General features: G+C 46.6%; 1 protein-coding gene across 3 annotated transcripts; it reads left to right on the top strand.

Moving 5' to 3' along the window:
- The first annotated feature begins 371 nt into the window (after positions 1 to 371).
- TNFAIP3 (TNF alpha induced protein 3) lies at positions 372 to 16,797 on the top strand. 3 transcript variants are annotated; one of them, XM_054196102.1, is made up of 9 exons: positions 372 to 601; positions 3,904 to 4,216; positions 8,462 to 8,652; positions 8,878 to 9,025; positions 9,346 to 9,516; positions 10,258 to 10,438; positions 11,888 to 12,798; positions 14,151 to 14,383; positions 15,131 to 16,796. In XM_054196102.1, the coding sequence occupies exons 2-9, from the start codon at positions 3,904 to 3,906 to the stop codon at positions 15,410 to 15,412; spliced, it is 2,430 nt and encodes an 809-aa protein (XP_054052077.1). In that variant the 5' UTR covers positions 372 to 601; the 3' UTR covers positions 15,413 to 16,796. The 3 variants fall into 3 exon arrangements, with proteins under 3 accessions (XP_054052077.1, XP_054052078.1, XP_054052079.1); XM_054196103.1 differs by lacking the exon at positions 372 to 601 and adding an exon at positions 940 to 1,069 and having other exon boundaries at positions 15,131 to 16,797; XM_054196104.1 differs by lacking the exon at positions 372 to 601 and adding an exon at positions 2,641 to 2,658 and having other exon boundaries at positions 15,131 to 16,797.
- The last annotated feature ends 396 nt before the right edge of the window (positions 16,798 to 17,193 follow it).

Raw genomic sequence — 17,193 nt, 5'->3', positions numbered from 1 at the left:
CCGCGCCGCGGCGTCCCGCTGAGCACCCACCGCGGCCGCCAGGGCTGCGGAGCGAAGCCTGCGAGACGGGGCGGGGAAAAAACGGAATAAGGAAGGAAAAACCGACGGCCCGGCTCCCGAAAAGCCCGCCGGTGAGTCAGGGCGGGCGGAGCGGCGGCGGGGTTGCCCGGCGACGGCGGGGTGGGAGGCCGGGGGCGCGGTGGCGCCCCCTGGCGGCGGCGGATGGAGCAGGCGGCGGCGGCCGCTGTTGTCACATGTCGGAAAGTCCCCGGCGCTGCCGGTGGAAATCCCCGGTGGGGTTTTTTTTTGTTGTTGTGTGTTTTTCCTTTTTTTTTTTTTTTTTTTTTTATGTGCGCCCGGACGCTGAAACAGAAAGGGGAAAAAAAAAAACCCCAAGAGGCTCGGCTCAGCCCTTCATTCCGCGGCGGCGGCGGCGGCAGCAAGAGCTCCGGAGGGGAGGGGGCGGCGGAGGGAAGGGAGCCCCGGCTCGGCGCGGGGTTGATGGCTCCCGGGCTCGGCTGCGTCCCACCGCCCCAGCCCCGCTGCTGAGCAGGAGTTACCGGAACGGGAGCGACCGGAGGAGGAGCCCGCCGGCGGAGGGGTGAGCGCGGCTGCGGGGACGGGGAAGGGAAGGCGGGCACGGCGGGGCGGCGGACCCCCAAACCGGCTCCATCTCCCCCATCCAGCTTGCAGGAGGGCTCTTCGGGGCACCCGGAGGGTTTGGCCGCGGTGTTTGGTCGTGTTCCGCTCAGCAGCCCCGCAGTTTATCGCTGCGGGGAGGCCTGGGCGCCGGTTGGCGTTGGACATCTTTGTGCGGGCGGTGCGGTTGTGCCCGCCGGTGCCTGGCGCTGGCCCGGGCTCGGCGGGACCCCGGCCCCGGCGGGGGGCTCAGCGGGCGCCCCCCAGCGCTGATCTCGGGGAAACCGACCGGCGGGGGCGGGGGGGGGGTTTGCTGGCCTTGATTTGGGCTGCTGGAGAAGTTGTCTGCTGTGAGCTCCTTCTCTGAAGCTGGCAGGTGGCAATAGCGGCTGTCGTTGCCACCTTGCGTACGCGTGTTACCAGCAGACAGGTGAGTTAGGGAACGGAGCCGCGTAAACCGGTCCTGTGGTACATAAAACACCCTTAATCCTCATCATCTTCCTTGGTAAAGACTGATTATGTGCTTAATTCTGTACCAAGCGCTCAGAGACCCAGGCATAGAAATCCATGGGTGCTGAAGGTGTATTAAGCATGTTTATTTTAGTGTTGTCTTAGCACTTTACGGAAAAGAGTTTATTATTGCTGTTTTTCAGATAGAGGACAAATAATGAAAATAACTTTATGAAGCCACTGGCACATCTCAGAACAGTTTTCAGCTTTCCTCAGCCCAGCATCCTCAGTATGGCATGTGCAGAAAGGATGCTACCTCAGCTAGCTATTTAATCATTGTTTACAGCTGTTCTTTTCTGAGAATTCGTAGTCACTACGTGTCAAAAGGTTAAAGTAGTATAGCATACATTAAAGCATGCTACAGTATAAACTAATAGAATTGTAGCTGAGCTTTCTGTTCTTTAAATCTCTAGCTTAGGTGGCTGTTTAGTTCTGCTTGTCGCATTACCTTGTTTTTGAAAATAAGGGTTGCTCAGCTTTTTGCCTTGATTGACATTTAATGACCGTAAATAGCATAGACAGTAATTTCCACGTGTGGAGAGGAAAATATACATGGAAATGTAATATTGAATAATATAGTTTCAGTGCATGCTTCTGTAAACTCAGTACTTTTTGTTACTTAAAGCTGGAAATAACCATTTCAAGGGTCCATGCCAGTAGTGCTTAATCATGTGATTAGTCTTTATTCATGTAAAAAAATCCCATTGACTCAGTGGCTCTACTTACATAAGTGAGGAATTCAGTATTTCGGTCATCTCAGAGCAAAGTACAGAGGTGGTTATTAAACAGATTAATAAGGGGTTGTTTATATTTCATTCCTTAAACAATCCATTAGGATTATGTAAATAGCACTATATTGGGGGGGGCAGGGGGAAGTGGATGAGAAAATGTATTATATCCATTTTAAGGTTGTATGTTTGTGGGGGAATGATAAGAATATGCCATCTTTATTAGCTAAAGGAAAGCTTTTCCACATGTTGTGGGATGTGACAGCTCTGAGTGTCCCTGTCCCTAGTGCGCTTACAGGAGCAGAGGAAACACTGTGTGAATGACATTGCCCTGGCTGAGCAGAAAGGGCTTTACAGCGTCTCGTGTTTCACCTGCCTCTATTTAGGGCTTGACAGGACATCCACTGAGTCCCTTGATCAGCTGGTTCTCAGAGAGGTTGTGGAGGGCAGCTGTTGGCAGCAGGAGCTTGAGGTCCCCTCTTACCCTGGCAGGGTCCTTTCCAGCGCTCCGGCTGGGCAGCTGGAGGTGGATGTCACCAGTGGAAGTGTCTGGGTGAAGAGGAGAGAGCAGCTGGTTCCCCGCGGGGAAGGATGTGCTTAAGCCTTTTTGTGCAAGAGGGGTCTTCTGCCTCCACAGACCTGGGAGTCCCTTCCCGGTCAGTCTGTCAGGTTGTAGTCCTTCTTCCTCTCTCCTCTCCAGACTCCCATTTCCACGAGAAAACTTCCTAATAGTTGCATAAATCAGTTTTCAGTTGCTTCTTGTCTCTTTGTACTTGGCATGGTATGCATCACGACCTTAATATATACCTATGGCCTGATATTTTTCCATAGATTCATAATCACAATAGTGGGCTCTCCTAACATGACAGGCTGTATTCCAAACATGCTAGGCATGCATACCTTTGTTTGTCTTAATAGAAATTTTGCCTTGTTTTTAAACAGAGCAGTAATGTACGTGGACGGCATGGAGAGTCTCTCCATGTAAAAATAGGTTGTTGGTATTAGTGTAATGCATGGGAGTTTTGAGGGATGTGGTCCCTACGTTTGGCTCTAGCTAGCCACAAAGTTGGTGTGCTCTGAATAAGTATTTTAGAGTGTAGACAGTTTGAGGTTATGGGGCTTTTTTTGTTCTTCCTGCCGTAGCCCGTGAGGCCAGAGACGCTGAAGAAAGGGATGCAGGGCAGCAAACATTACATGTCCCACTGTGGAAAAATATTGGGGTTTTTGAGCCAAGTGGAAACGCTTTTTCAGCTATGTTGACTTACCGCTGAGTAATAGCAGCACTGCAGTCTGCACCCCCACACGCTATACAAGCACCTCTATGCAGTGGCTTTGCTGCTCACAAAATATAAGGAGCCTCAAGAAGAGTAACGTAAGTCTGTCCTTGAGTACTTCCTCTGCTACAAATTCCTCATTTGCCATCTTCGGCCACCGTAAGTATGGGACAGATACTAGCATGGCATGTAATTCTTGGGGCTCTTTTTGTACTGTACCAAGCATCGCTTCTCAGAACATATGGGCTGTGGAAACCTGAAATGGTCATTATCTGCTTTTTTTTGGCATGTCATCAAAACAAGAGGTTGAGGTGTGCTGAAAGTTCAGCAAGTTCATATGGGATTACACTGTGCAATTATCAATTAGTCAAGTTTCCAGGATAATTTTCCCTTCCCTTGATCTTGCTTTCTTTTATCCTTACTTTGATTGAAATGCCTTTTTTTTTTTTTTTTGAATGATGATGCAATTTCCTTAGTTATGAATAAGTTCTTTTTAATATCTCAGTAAGTGATAGCAGTAAATGACTGGAATAAGCTGGTCAGTGTCTGTATCAGTAATGCAGAGAGGCTAATGGATATGAGCTTTAAAAATCGTCATTTATATAAAGCTGAGTGGACTGCAGCTACTCGGTGCGCATTTGGGGCAAAACTGGAGCCAGAATCCTGCCTCTGAAAGTGCCTTCTCAGTCTCTGCAGAAGTGATAGCATTAAGGACATTAACATGCCAATAAAAGGATCCTTTTTCATTTCAGATGTCTTCTAGAAACATGGCTGGCCAACACATCCTTCCTCAAGCTTTGTATCAGAGCAACATGCTGAAAGCCATGAAGATTAGAGAGAGGACACCTGAAGATCTGGTCAAACCCCCCAGTGGAATAATTCACCACTTCAGGACTATGCACAGATATACCATAGAAATGTTCAGAATGTGCCAGTTTTGTCCTCAGTTTCGGGAAACACTTCAGAAGGCCCTGACTGACCAGGCCACCCAGGCTTCGCTGGAGCGCCAGAGGAAGCTCAACTGGTGCATGGAAGTTCGGAGACTTGTCCCTCTGAAGACTAATGGTAAGTTATGAGCAGGTCTTCGCATGCGCGTTAAAATGGGTAATATGAATGTAGCGCCTTTATTAATAGCATCTGAGTTCACGTTACTGAAACAGAAGCGCACGGCTTTAAAAAAGTGGTGCCTTTTAATCTTAGTTTTGTAAACTAAAATTCTTTCCACGTGAGGTATTGTCCTGAGGCTGTAGCAGTCCCCTGCCCACATCACAGTATTATGAATAGCCTGAGTATTTCACAGATATTTTCATAATATCAGTAACCTATGGCACGTCAGAATAAAATACCAGGCGGGAACCTTGACTTGCAACTCACTGCCTTTCCACGTAGCTGACTCTGCTATGTGTCAGCTGCCTCATCGGAAGCGCTGAACGGCCCTTAGTGCCAGGCAAGAGGAGTCTTCAGATGTTTTGAGTGACAAGGATACATTCCCATGTGTACATAGCAGAAGTTTAATATCCTGCCATAAGCCCTGCCACTGTAGCTGGCAGGCAAGGTTGACTTGCTGATGCAGCTTTAGCAGCGCTGTCAGCGGGTGCGTCCTGGACTGGGAACCTCTGGGAACCTGACCTCGCTGGCCCTGGAGTGAGTCCCGCACCCGGCCGGCTCCCTCATCCTCAGCTGCCTGCTGGAGTTTGCCAGCTCTTCCCTTCCCTCAGGGCTCACCAGGAACTCCTGGGTGCGTGAATGACTGACAGCTTCGTGCCACACAAAGTGCGCAGTGCCCTTGTCTTTCAAGGGTCAGTGCTGGTTTCAGGACTTGGCTGTGGGGTTACTTTGTGTGTATTGCGTCAAGCACTGTAAATGAAAAGGTAGAGCAGTAGCACAAAGATTTCTTGAATAGGGTACATGTGTCCACAGGTCTGGAGCAGGAAACTTTTGCACGTGACTCTAAGAGTCGCTGGGCATTTCACATTCAGTGGAGGAAAGACTGGGTAATGGCTATGACTTACTGTCACGCAGCTGCAAACAGGATTAGACTCAGGATTCCCTAAAGCTGGGAAGGTAGGCTGGGACAGTGAGGACTCCAAGAACATGGAAAATATATATTCTTTGCTCAAGGAGCAGATGACACTGGTTATAGAAACACTGTGTGTGGTGGACCTGCAGCCTTGTTGAAGTCCTTACATTATGTTTTGTGGATGCCTCTTTTCATATCTGTTGTTATACACATTGCCCTTATCTTCCCAGTCCACATTCTTCCTTTACCAAGTTCTACCGTATTTCTCAGTCTGATTGCATGCAGCTGTGTTGTATAAAAGCCATAAACATAGAACTGCTGTGTAGATGTCACAGCGCTGACCTAGAAGACCCCGATCCTAATGTGCATCTCTAACTGTCATAGAAGCACTGACCTTCTGGTGGGCTTTTGTGGGCTGCCTCTGCACTGGCATAAAATTCTCATGACTGTAATTAGGCTGTGCATGGAGATTGCCTAATTTTGAACTTCCAGAAGGACTGGAGTTGCGGCCAGGGCAGGCAGTGCTTTGCAGGTACTGGAAAGGTAACATCACTCCAAGTGTTGCATCTTCAAAACTTCACCCCAGGAGATAAACTCTTAACAGATTTAGTAGGAAAATGGACACCATGCCTAATTTTTGCCCAGGGCAAAGAGCAATGTTTTGGGAATCCCCCATCTCCTGTTAATACAAGTCCTGCAGGGGTTAACATTGCCTGGACAGGCCCTTGTTGCTGACAACCCTGTATTCAATAACTGTGACCTCTTGCATTGTCTCATGACTGTCGGCCAGTGTTATAAATGGGAACAATTTGAGAACTGGGGACTTGGATCCCATCCGTGAGCAAGCCTACCGATATACAAAATGCTGAAATATTGGGGCAGGTTGAGGGAAGGCAAAGCAAGGGCTTGGTTTGTGGTCCCCACCACCACCCCGTACCCCCTGCGTGGCTAATGAACTCAGCATCAGATCAGTGCTTTAGGGTCATTAAGTGCATGAGTAGAAGGAGTGGCTTTGGGAACCTGCGGTTAATGCCAAGTAGTTACAGTGAGGGACCTTTGCAGGAGAGAGAAGGTAGACTGGACTGAAGGAGGAGATCCCTGAAAGAAGGGGCAGAAGCCTGGAGAAGCCCTGCATTACCCCAGAAAATAAAATGGGGGTTTTTTTCTGCTATGTGGCATGAAGAATATTTTTTTAAAGCATTTAGCTTCTTAACCCGTAGATGTGGGAGGAATATATTAGTTCTTTCAGTCAACAGTGGGCTTTCTTCAGAAACTTCCAGGTTTTTTTTTTTCTGATGAATGCTGTGATTGTTGAAAACAGAGAAAGTATCTCCTATAGGATCTTTCAATGTATATTTTACCTAATCTGTATATGAGTTTGTGGAGGGATGGGAGTTTTTTAATTAAAGAAAGCCCTTTTGAATCACCACACATTTCTTTGCAGACATGTAAATGGAGGATAGAAGGAAAGCAGTAGGAGGTATAAAAATCGAAACTTTTTTTTTCTTTTTTCAAAAAAAAAAAATTTAAAAATTCCAGCAGCTATTGGCTGTAGAGATTTCACTTGTATAATGAATCGGCATTCATTCCAGCTCGCCCAGCCACACCCCCCGGGAAAGTCCGAGGGAGGCTTCGCTGCTCAGCCCTGTGCGCCGCAGAACAAAAAGTACAACTGTTGCTCAATTGCTAGTCAAACGGTGCAGGGGAATTCCAAGTGCTGTGTAAGGAATTTTGGGCAGCGCTTCTCAATAAAGAACTGAAAGCAATCTCTCGGAGAGAGAGAGAGAGAAAAAAATCTTATCTTTGCTCTAGATTTTGCAAAGGGAAAATTTTAATGGGATTGATATGTCATCTTTCTTGGTCAGAAGGAAACCCAGTCAGTTTTTCTGTCTAATATGTCGTTCCCTGATTTTTGAGCTCAAGTAAGCAGCCTGCAGACTTGAAGTAAGCTTCACAAGACAGCATTCAGAGACCAGAGCGCAGTTTGCAGGAACCTGATACGCACCGAGTCCATAGGAATTTACAAAGTGTTAAGCAGATTTCAGATGGTAGCTTTTTCAGGATCTGGGATCTGTTGTAGGTTTTTTCTCTGCAGTCTCATAGAAAAAGTAGCAAAAGTGTTCACAAGCAGTGCACTTGAGCTCTTAACGCGTGTAGCAAACTGGGATTAAGTCTTTTGTGGGGGTTCTTTGGGTGGGTTTTTTTTCCACGTGAGAAAAATCTAGTAGCTTTAGCATGGCTGATGTCCTCTATTCCAAGGAAATTGCTGTGGTTTCTTAGCGTTGGGTGAATCTGCTTACCACTGTAGTAAACACTGGACCTAGTTCTGAATCTGAGGATGTGACAGTAACGATTCTTTATGTCTCCCTTTCAGGGGAGACATCCTCTTTTGAAGAAGGTGGCTAGAGATAGAATTTGAAACCCAGCCATAAGCATATTTTGTCACACCTTTTAATTTAGTTAACTCCTCTGATTCCCAGTTTCTTCCCCTCTGAAACTGCAGAACATCACTTTCCTTCCTACTTGTGAAGAGGACCTTTTCAATGCAAGGAAGGTGTCTAAATGAAAATCAAATTATTATGTTTTGCATTTATTTCGTTTTAATTTTGTTTTAAAACACAACCCTCTAAATAAAATATTTAACAGCCCAGCATACTATCAGCTCTGAGAGGAAGGAAGAGGTGTTCCTATGATTGCTTTACATGTATCACCTACTCTTCTCTTTCTGTCTCTTTTTTTTATTACAGTTCCTCCATCAAGCCCAGCCAAGTGCCTAAAGCCTTTCAATATGGTGCTGGTCAGGGGACATGAAGCTTGGTGTTACTATACTGTATTCTTAGTGGTTTCCATTATCTCTACCTGTGCCATCAGGTGTTCTTGTATAAGCATGGATGAAGGAGATTTACACATTGTTTTGTAATTTTAAGTTGACTTTGTTGTGTTTAAAAGTTATTTCCGCTGTTTGACATTTGCAGTTGACCTCAACATTTAATTCATGATATCAGTCAAAGTTAAGTAAGACGGATAAGGGGCAGGCTTCCCACCGTTGCTGAATGACAGCTTAACACCAACCAGTGAAGGGGCAAAACCAATAGCGAGGGGACTTTCTTCTTTTCTGTCTCTGAGCAGAGAGCTCCTAGCTGTAGTCTTGTTAAAACTGTTCTGTCTGAGACTTAGAGAAAATTGCACAGGGAGTATGCATAGGCGCAGCGTAATTCTACATCCCGCATGCTTGTGGGGTTTTATTTAAGTAGCCACTTAAAAATCACATACTCTTTCTTTTTTTGCAGGTGATGGAAATTGCCTCATGCATGCCGCATCACAGTACATGTGGGGTATTGAGGATATCGACCTCGTCTTAAGAAAAACATTGTTTAGTGCACTCAGGGAGATTGACACACGAAACTTCAAGCTCCGCTGGCAGCGGGAGGCTATTAAATCCCAGGAGTTTGTAGAAACAGGACTCCACTATGACACCCGGGTAAGGTGGCCTGAGGGAAAGGTGCTGTTTTCTGAGTGCTCGTCAGCGATGCCTTGCTGATTTCACTCGCATTTTGGCTTCATGGATTCCGCCATTAGTGGAGAGCAGAAGTAGTCTTCCTTTGGAGGAAATGGGAAAGCGTGACTGTTTTGAGCACTGCTGTGCGGCAGTTGTTTCTGACCTCCATGTCTTGGAGCCGTTGCTGACAGATGTTTCTTTCCTTAGAACTGGGAGGAGGAGTGGGAATACCTCATTGAAATGACCTCCCCAGAAACATCTGGGGCTCGAAACAGGCTTCCATATAATGCACTGGAAGAAATCCACATCTTCATCCTTGCTAACATCCTCAGGCGGCCAGTCATTGTTATTGCAGGTGAGTTGCCCCACCAGTCATCTCGCATTATAGAATCATAGAATGGTTCGAATTAGAAGGGACCTTAAAGATCATCTAGTTCCAACCCCCTGCCATGGGCAGGGACACCTCCCACTAGACCAGGCTGCTGAAAGCCCCATCCAGCCTGGCCTTGGACTGTGTTACTCTCTGCTGTACCAGTAATCTTATTTCACTCACGATTGTTTTCAGGTAGAAATTGGGCATTTTCAGCAATTGTTCTGAAACACCCAGACTACGTTTTCTCTTGCCTGTAGCACGTACCTACTTGTGTTTGTGTTTTCTTTATCTTCCTTATGCAGATAAAGTGGTGAGAAGTTTAGAGTCAGGCTCCAGTTTTGCTCCTCTGAATGTTGGTGGTATTTACTTGCCTCTCCTTTGGCCAGCCGAAGAATGCTACAGATACCCAATTGTGCTTGGCTATGACAACATGCATTTTACGCCACTAGTGACTCTGAAGGACAGCGGGCCAGGTATTTTTCAAGTACCTTGTTTGGTATTTATGTAGCTTCTTCAATATCATCATGCTGATAATGCATTTTAATATCATCTGGTTTAGATTTGCATTTCAAAAGTTAAAATAAATGTAAAAGATTCCTTTGGAAGGCGTGCTTACAATGTGAGCAGAAACAGTGTTGACTGTCAATCTGAATAGAAAGAAAAGATTGTCTTCAAAATGCTGGTTGAAAGTAGAGTGCAACCCACCTGCTTGGAGGCTGGGATCAGTCAAAGAGTGGCCTCTGCTTCATTGTATTCTGGCCTCCTTTCCATGCCCCATCACAAGAGAAGAAGCGTGGAAGCACATGGTCTCCCAGCGATGTACCGCTGCCTGGCAGGGCTACTGAGATACATGCTTTGCCGTTTTTAGTGCATCTCTTCTGAACAGATAGCAATTCTCGAGGTTCAGGCTAGGCCATCATCCGTTGGAAAGATATAACAAAGATCTAGAGTGCTGCCCACACTGAGAGGAAAATTGCTATGGGGACATTAAAACTCCCATGGGATGGGGCTAGATTCATGATGCAGATGTGTCTGTGTCCTCCCCCAGTGGTACAATTTAGAAACTGCTTGCACTTGACGGCTGTTCTTCTCTCCCTCTCTGAAAATGAGTGGCGGTGGTGATATCTCTGTGTTGCATCTTGTGGTTACTCCTCACTGGTAAAATATATATGTGTGTATATATATATGCGCTAATCCATCTTGTTTCCCCACAGAAATCCGGGCTGTCCCTCTGGTCACCAGTGAACGAGGCAGATTTGAGGACTTGAGCGTGCACTTTCTGACAGATGCGGAGGAGAGGGAGAAAGAGCAGCTGCTAAAAGACTACTTGATAGTGATAGAAATTCCAGTGCAAGGCTGGGATCATGGTACAACTCATCTAATTAATGCTGCAAAGTGAGTGTCATTCCTGTTTCCTCAGTTATCTTGTTTACAGTGGTGGGAGAAGCCAGGCAGCCCAGTGTGTTCCTTCCTTCCTTCCTTCCTTCCACAGTGGCACCCGTGTTTACCCTCTGCAGTATGAAATAATGGCATTACTGCTGACGTGCTTTGAGGAGATGAGCTCAAGCCGGTCTCAAACTTAAAGGCAAAAATGTCTTCAGACTTATCAGACTGAACCTAATATTTTAGAAGAGTAAACCCAATGGGTTAGTTTCACTGACTTTTAGATTACACGGGCGGGTGGCTGAAAAGTAGTTAAACCCAGAAACTATTCAGACCGAACTCTTGCGCTTTATGTAAGGGCACATTGCATAAAGGGCAGCTGGCATAATTTTGGCCGCCGTAGGGGAAAGTACTTGGCGGTATGTTCTTAGGGCAGATGCCTCGACACCCTGGGCGGTTGCAGTGCGGCAGCAGGCAGGAAGCTGTGGCTGATGGAGGAACCGGCATCTGCACTCGTCCCCCTGATGGTTGAGCATCAGTAACGTGCAGGGGGCAGCTGGTGGCACTCACCGGCTTCTCACATTTAAGAGATGCTGGCAGCAGCGTCTGCCCAGCCCCTTCACAAGTGTGGGAGGGAAGCGACTCCCTGAATCCTCTGTCTTTGCTTCCATTACCACACAGGGAGTGGTGGTTTGGGAGCCTTCGGAATGGAAGCCCTCCTACCCAAAGGATATACGCGTATGTAAAGAGTAGCAATCCACGTTCCCTAGCCCCACTGCACAGATGTGTTATTATCAGTAACACTAGCTCCTCATCCTCCCAACTGTGGCACGGTGAAGCCCTGGTGTAGGGTATTCTCTGTGGTCAAGGGCAGAGTAGGCATGGTGGGATGGATGCTAGCGTTACACACGCCGCACTGCAGACCCATAGTTGGTTTGGAGAATTCCGCTGGTAGATACAGACCCAACAGGGCAAAACCAGAAGCAGATTTCATGGTAATATGTATCATGAAATGCTGAGCCCGCTATAGGAAAGGCTTGTTCTTAGCGTGGGCTGGTGAAGAAGGGGGGTCTTCCACTCTAACCTCAGCTCAGCTGAGCACTGGTCTTCAGAGGAATTCAGACTTTTTCTTTTTGCTTCTGAGAGATTATCCATATTCTTCCTGCAAACAGCTCTCAGACAAAAAAGCCTCACCTAGAAAATCCTTTTAAGAATACTTCTGTTTAGCATTGCATCAGACCATTTCTTTAGATATGAAAGTCTCCATTTGACATCACTGGACACCTGTTTTTAAAATTATTTCCATTTACAGTAACAGTTTAGCATCCTGGATCTTCTAGCTGAGTAATATGGATGTGCATTAAACCTACATTTCCTCCCCACATTGCTTGTATTTGCCTCCACCCCCACCATCTGCCCTTTTCAAACACTGATGCAATCTTCCTTTTCTTTGGCTCTCAGGTTAGATGAAGGCAACCTACCCAAAGAAATAAACCTTGTGGAAGATTACTTTCAACTGGTACAGCATGAGTACAAGAAGTGGCAGGAGAACGTTGAACCTGCTAGAAGAGAGACCTGCTCCAGGAACAGACAGGAACTGTCCCTCTCCCAGCTCTCCCTCTTACAGGTGAAATGTGAAACGCCAAACTGCCCTTTCTACATGTCTGTGAACACCCAGCCTTATTGCCACGAGTGCTTTGAGCAGAGGTCCCAAGGAAGCAAAGGAAGAAAGCAGACCTCCAAAACAGCACCCGAGAAACTGAAGGCGGCTGGGTCGGGCTCCTCCCGTGGGGACGTTTGTGAACCTGGGGGATGGATATCTGAAGAGCCTGTAACAGGGCCTCGCTCCGCACCTCCGACTGCTCCAAGCCTTTTCCTATACAGCGAGACCACGGCCATGAAATGCAGGACACCAGACTGCCCCTTTACGTTGAACGTGCAGCACAATGGGCTTTGCGAACGCTGCTACAACTCCAGGCAGCTCGCTCCTTGCAACAACTTGGATGACCAGAGACATTTAGACTATGCCACGTGCAAGGTGTGCCGTCAGAAGGCCAACAGGACCTTCAACGGCACATGCAGCACTTGCTTCAAAAGGACTACAGAGCACTCCTCAAACGGCAGCCCCGCTTTTCTGCCCATGTGCCATCAGAGATCGACGTCTGACCCATCCCATATCTCGCAGAGCCTTCTCCAGCACTCCTGCCACCAGCCTCCCAACATCCACGGTGAGGAGCCCCCACTGGCAGCACTGCCTCCCGAGGAGAAGAGGGGAGGTAACCTCTGCAGGAAACCTGGCTGCAAGTTTTTTGGGACATCGCAGAATGAGGGCTTTTGCACGCTGTGCTTCTTTGAGTACAGGGAAAACCACGGTAAGTGGCGATGGGGCGAGCTTTGGCACACTTTGGCTGCAGATGTGTCCTTCTGGAGCTATGAAGCTCTGTGTGCACCAGATGCTAAAAGGGCAGGGGGCGATGGAAACAGTGTGGAGCAGAAGCAACAGTCTGAGGAGAAGGTGCTTTTTTGGTTGTTATTATCCCTTAAAGGGGCACGCAGGAGCAGTGTGGGAAATCTGTGAAATCTCTAGTAAAACTTCCCGTTGGCTTTCACGGAAGCAAAACTAGCTCAAAATGGGGGTGGGTTGTGATCCCTCCCCACCGTCCACTGCAGTCATGGTTTGGGATGAGTTTTGTTCACAGCTAGACAAGTTGTAGGAGTCAGTGAGGGAAATGCTATCGTATTGGTGCTGCTGGAAATGAGTTGTTTTAGCAAGGCTTTTAAAAACCTGGTGATGAATTTGAAGAGCCGTATCCATTCTGGATGTGACAGGTATAACACTCTGGAGTAACTACTGAAGTCGCCTTGATAAGCAGAGCAAGCAGAAGTTGACTGTAGATAATGTGCTTGTATTTTGGAGTAACATAGGAGCGTATTGTTATAATCTACCTTGAAGTCGTTCTTGGTAGTATCATGCGCATGCGTGCACATGTGCGTTTAATGGCAGGCCTTCAAAAACGAAATAGTCTGTGAATAAATCACAGCATGAATCTTCATCTTTCATGCTACTGCCCAGGCAGTAGCAGGCAATGAGCCCTTGGGTATAGAGCGTGAAAGACGGAATTATTGCATATCTGTTAAGACTGTTTCATTGCTGACAAGCATGCCAATGCTGCGCTTTCCACATACCTTCAAATAGGGAACTTGTATGCCAGCGTGCAATAGCTTGTTTTCTAGCATGGTTCACAGTGAAAATTTTTTTCCTTCTGATTGTGGAATATATGTTTGCTTCATGAGAATAAAAACCATAAGGCACTTTTTCCCATTAAGCTCTGTACTGCTGTACTTCCATTACCCCATGCGCCTGAAAGGGGGAGGCCAAAAGGGAAGTGCCAGGGTAGGCCACAGATGAGATGCTGAAGCCAAAGGTGAAATCCCTCTTGACTTCAACAGTATTTAGTTTTGCCACTGAGGGCAAGTTTTTCCCAAATCAGCTGTTTCCAACAGCTTCTGATATGAAAATCAAGCTGTATTGGCTCCCTTGTTTATGTAACACGGAAGAAAGTGCATCAACTGAGGGGTCTCAGGATTGTCCAAAACCCATCTTTGAGGCTGGGAGATTATTTTTTTTTTATATTATTATTTGGGGGAGCTTTTTATAGTTGCTTTGGGCCATCAGATCTACTGGGCGCATTCAAACTCCTCCTGTCCTTACTTTGCATTACAGACAGCACTTTGCTACACCACCAGAAGAGATCTCAGAGGAAGACCTTGGCAGCAGGTCAGCTGGGAACCTCCGCTGCCACCTTCCGTAACAGCGTGTCCTGCCAGCGGCGTGACTGCGGCACCCTGGGCAGCACGATGCTCGAAGGGTACTGCCAGAACTGCTTCATTAAAGCCCAGAACCAGCGATTTCAGGAAGCCAGGAGGACAGAAGAACAGCTGGTGAGACAGACAGAAGTAAGTGTGAACTTCTCAAAATCTTCTTCATGTTTAGCGCCGCGTGTTTTTCTCTTGTGTGAATGACTCTGAATCCTCAAATGACTGCTTCCTAAGTATCACAGAAAGACAAGCATAGAGTTATCTCATGATTTTTACCTGCTGCAGCTGAGCAGCACTCCTAAAAGCTGTAGAGTCATTTAGCTTGGAAAAGACCTTTAAGGTCATCAAGTCCAATGGTAAACCTGACTCTGCCAGGTCCAAGTTGTTCTCAGTTTAGAGTTATCACGGCCACATTGAGTTTTATGTCACCTGGGATTTCATCAGCAATTTCAGTGGAAGCAATCGGACCAACAGTTGGTTTGTTTGCTGGCTGGGGAGAGATTTTCGTTCTTACCCTTAGAGCTATGCAACTGCACCAAGGGGTTCAGTCCACTTCATCTCGTGTGTTCCATTGAGCCCATTACAGGTTTTTTTTGTATTACAGATTTTTTTTTTTATTTGGTTTGTCTTGTCCCTTTTAGAATTGAGAGTTGCCAAAGATAAAAAATGTATTTTTTTTTTCTAAGAAATGACAGAATTTGTGATTTTCCTCTGGTAAAGCCCAACTTGGCTCTTGGTATTGTACTTTTCAGAAGAAGCATGTCTGCAACAACGCCCGGTGGTTACCTGTACAAACCACAAGCAGAGTTCAAAGTAAATGAAAAGCCGCTTGCGCTGCCAGCACGGCAACTAACAATGCATTTTAATGTTGGTTTTTTTTTCAAGAGAACGGGACAGCACAGAGATTTGCAGCGAGCAGCGCTGAGTAGCCAGAAGAGACAGTGTGCTGTGGCTTCGTGTAGAAACAACCTGGCCTGCAGAAGTGATGACTTGTGCCAGGAGTGCCAGCACCTCGCTCAGCTTCCACCGGCGGGCGGTGCCAGGGACCCGGCTGCGGAGGAGCCCCCGAAGCAACGCTGCCGAGCCCCTGCTTGTGATCACTATGGGAATGCCAAGTGCAACGGCTACTGCAATGAATGCTACCAGTTCAAACAGATCTATGGCTAGCGGAGGAGAGGAGTTGGTACAGAGCAAGAAAGCGATACCAGCTACTTCTTTCGCTGAAACGGTGCTATGTCCAAAACACTTAATGGCCCTGGGAGCAGGAGGGCAGGGGGAAATATAAGCTGTCTGCTCACATTCATGTTTATTCCCATTCATGGGAATAAATGTCTACTTCCTCTAAACACTGCATACAAGGACTGCTGAGAAGGGCAGGTTGCCTTCTGCACAGAGCTGTCTTTCATGACTAAGCTCCTACAATGCCATATTTAATTCTTGGACTTCCCAAGAGGAAGTGTGAAGCATTTGAATCCAAAGAACTTCCCAGTTCTGCCTCTTCCTCAATACCTCCCCTGCTCCCGGGCGAGGAGCCGCAGCTATGGTCGGAGGTGCAGGAGCTCTTTGTGTTTGCGTCCATCAGTCAGAGGCAAGTCTTTCCTGAGAGGGATCCCCCAGGACAGGCTGATGCAACTTGCAGTTGATGTCTGAAGAAACTCGCTTTGGGTTGCCCGCGTCCTTGCTGGTGTTCTTCATCAAGGAGCTCTTCAAGGCAGGAGGGAGCTCCCGCAGGCGTTCAGGGCGTCAACAGCTAGTGGTTCTGTGTTTGCGGAGCCCTGAGCAAACTGCAGCCAAAATACAAGACCAGCAGTGGTCTGCTCCTTTAACATGCTTAACCTAACCAGCATTTAGATCCTTTCCCAAATCCCAAGACAGCTGGAAAGATAGGTGACTACAGAAGCAACTTTCATGAGCATGTGCACGTGGTGGGAAAACCGAACCCCACTCGTATGGAAGGAATTGCCTCCAACAGACAAAAAACCCCAAAGCCCTTTGTCTTCAGCTTCAGTTCTGAAACCAGAGCAACTCTCTTCTCCTGCTTTGTAACTGTCGGGAATATGTGTGCTGCTGTTCGTACCCTCCTTCCCCATTTCTGTCACACTTCTTTCTGTTATCCTTAATGTGATTCTGTTATCATGCATTGATAAGCTTGGTAACGGAGTGCTTTAGGATCGAGACTCTACTCCTGGAGCTCATGCATCCGCTTCTCAATCTGCAATACTTTCTTTAGCGACCTTCCCTTTACCATTGTGCCTGGTACCTGCTTCTCTCTTCTCATTTCACGCCTTTTAAGTTTTCAGCCTCTGTTTTGCTGCTATGATTTTGGAGGTCATACCTCTTCTAAGTTGCTTCTCAAGTTTAAAATCTTTTTCTAGTTATTAAAAAACAGTTTTTAAAAGGAAAAAAAAATTAAATAACTCATGAATTATTTCTGTTAAATTTTATATATTTTGTGAACCTTAATGTGAACATATGTTTTATTAAAATATTTATATTATTTGAAACAATGCAACTTTTGAAATTTGCACAGCTAGGATTTTTTTACTTATATTTACTCTTGAGTTGAAAGTTAAAAACTTAAATGTATAATTGAAAACATTCTCTGATATAAAGAAATAAATTATTGAAGGATTGAGTTTGCTGTTTTGTATTGATGAGAGAGAGCAGAGTTGAGCACGAGACACCCACTGAAGAAAGCATTTATTCAGGATCACCATTCAGCGTGTTACCAAGCGCTCCCTGGTTCAGATGATGTAGCCACGTGTTTTGAGGAGGTGATAGCTTGCTGTAAGTCTCTGCATACTCCCACCTTGTGTCATTGTCCTCTCAGGAAGAGTTCTTGGTACCATGGGAGACCCATGCAGTCCATGTGCATAAGGAATTGGCTCCTGTGGGTATAGAGTGTCTTCAGTCCCCAGAACTATGGGTGCAGGAAAGCAGTCTGCAAG

Source organism: Rissa tridactyla, chromosome 3 (genome assembly GCF_028500815.1).
Source record: "Rissa tridactyla isolate bRisTri1 chromosome 3, bRisTri1.patW.cur.20221130, whole genome shotgun sequence".
NCBI lineage: Eukaryota > Metazoa > Chordata > Aves > Charadriiformes > Laridae > Rissa > Rissa tridactyla.
The sequence above is the reverse complement of the archived record's forward strand: the minus strand, read 5'-3'. Positions and strand labels throughout refer to the sequence as shown.

Excerpts from the sequence above, each read along its gene's own strand:
- TNFAIP3 (XM_054196104.1), top strand. Across the intron at positions 10,439-11,887 it reads CATCTAATTAATGCTGCAAA|GTTAGATGAAGGCAACCTAC; the intron begins GTGAGTGTCATT and ends TTTGGCTCTCAG. Across the intron at positions 14,384-15,130 it reads AGCTGGTGAGACAGACAGAA|AGAACGGGACAGCACAGAGA; the intron begins GTAAGTGTGAAC and ends TTTTTTTTCAAG.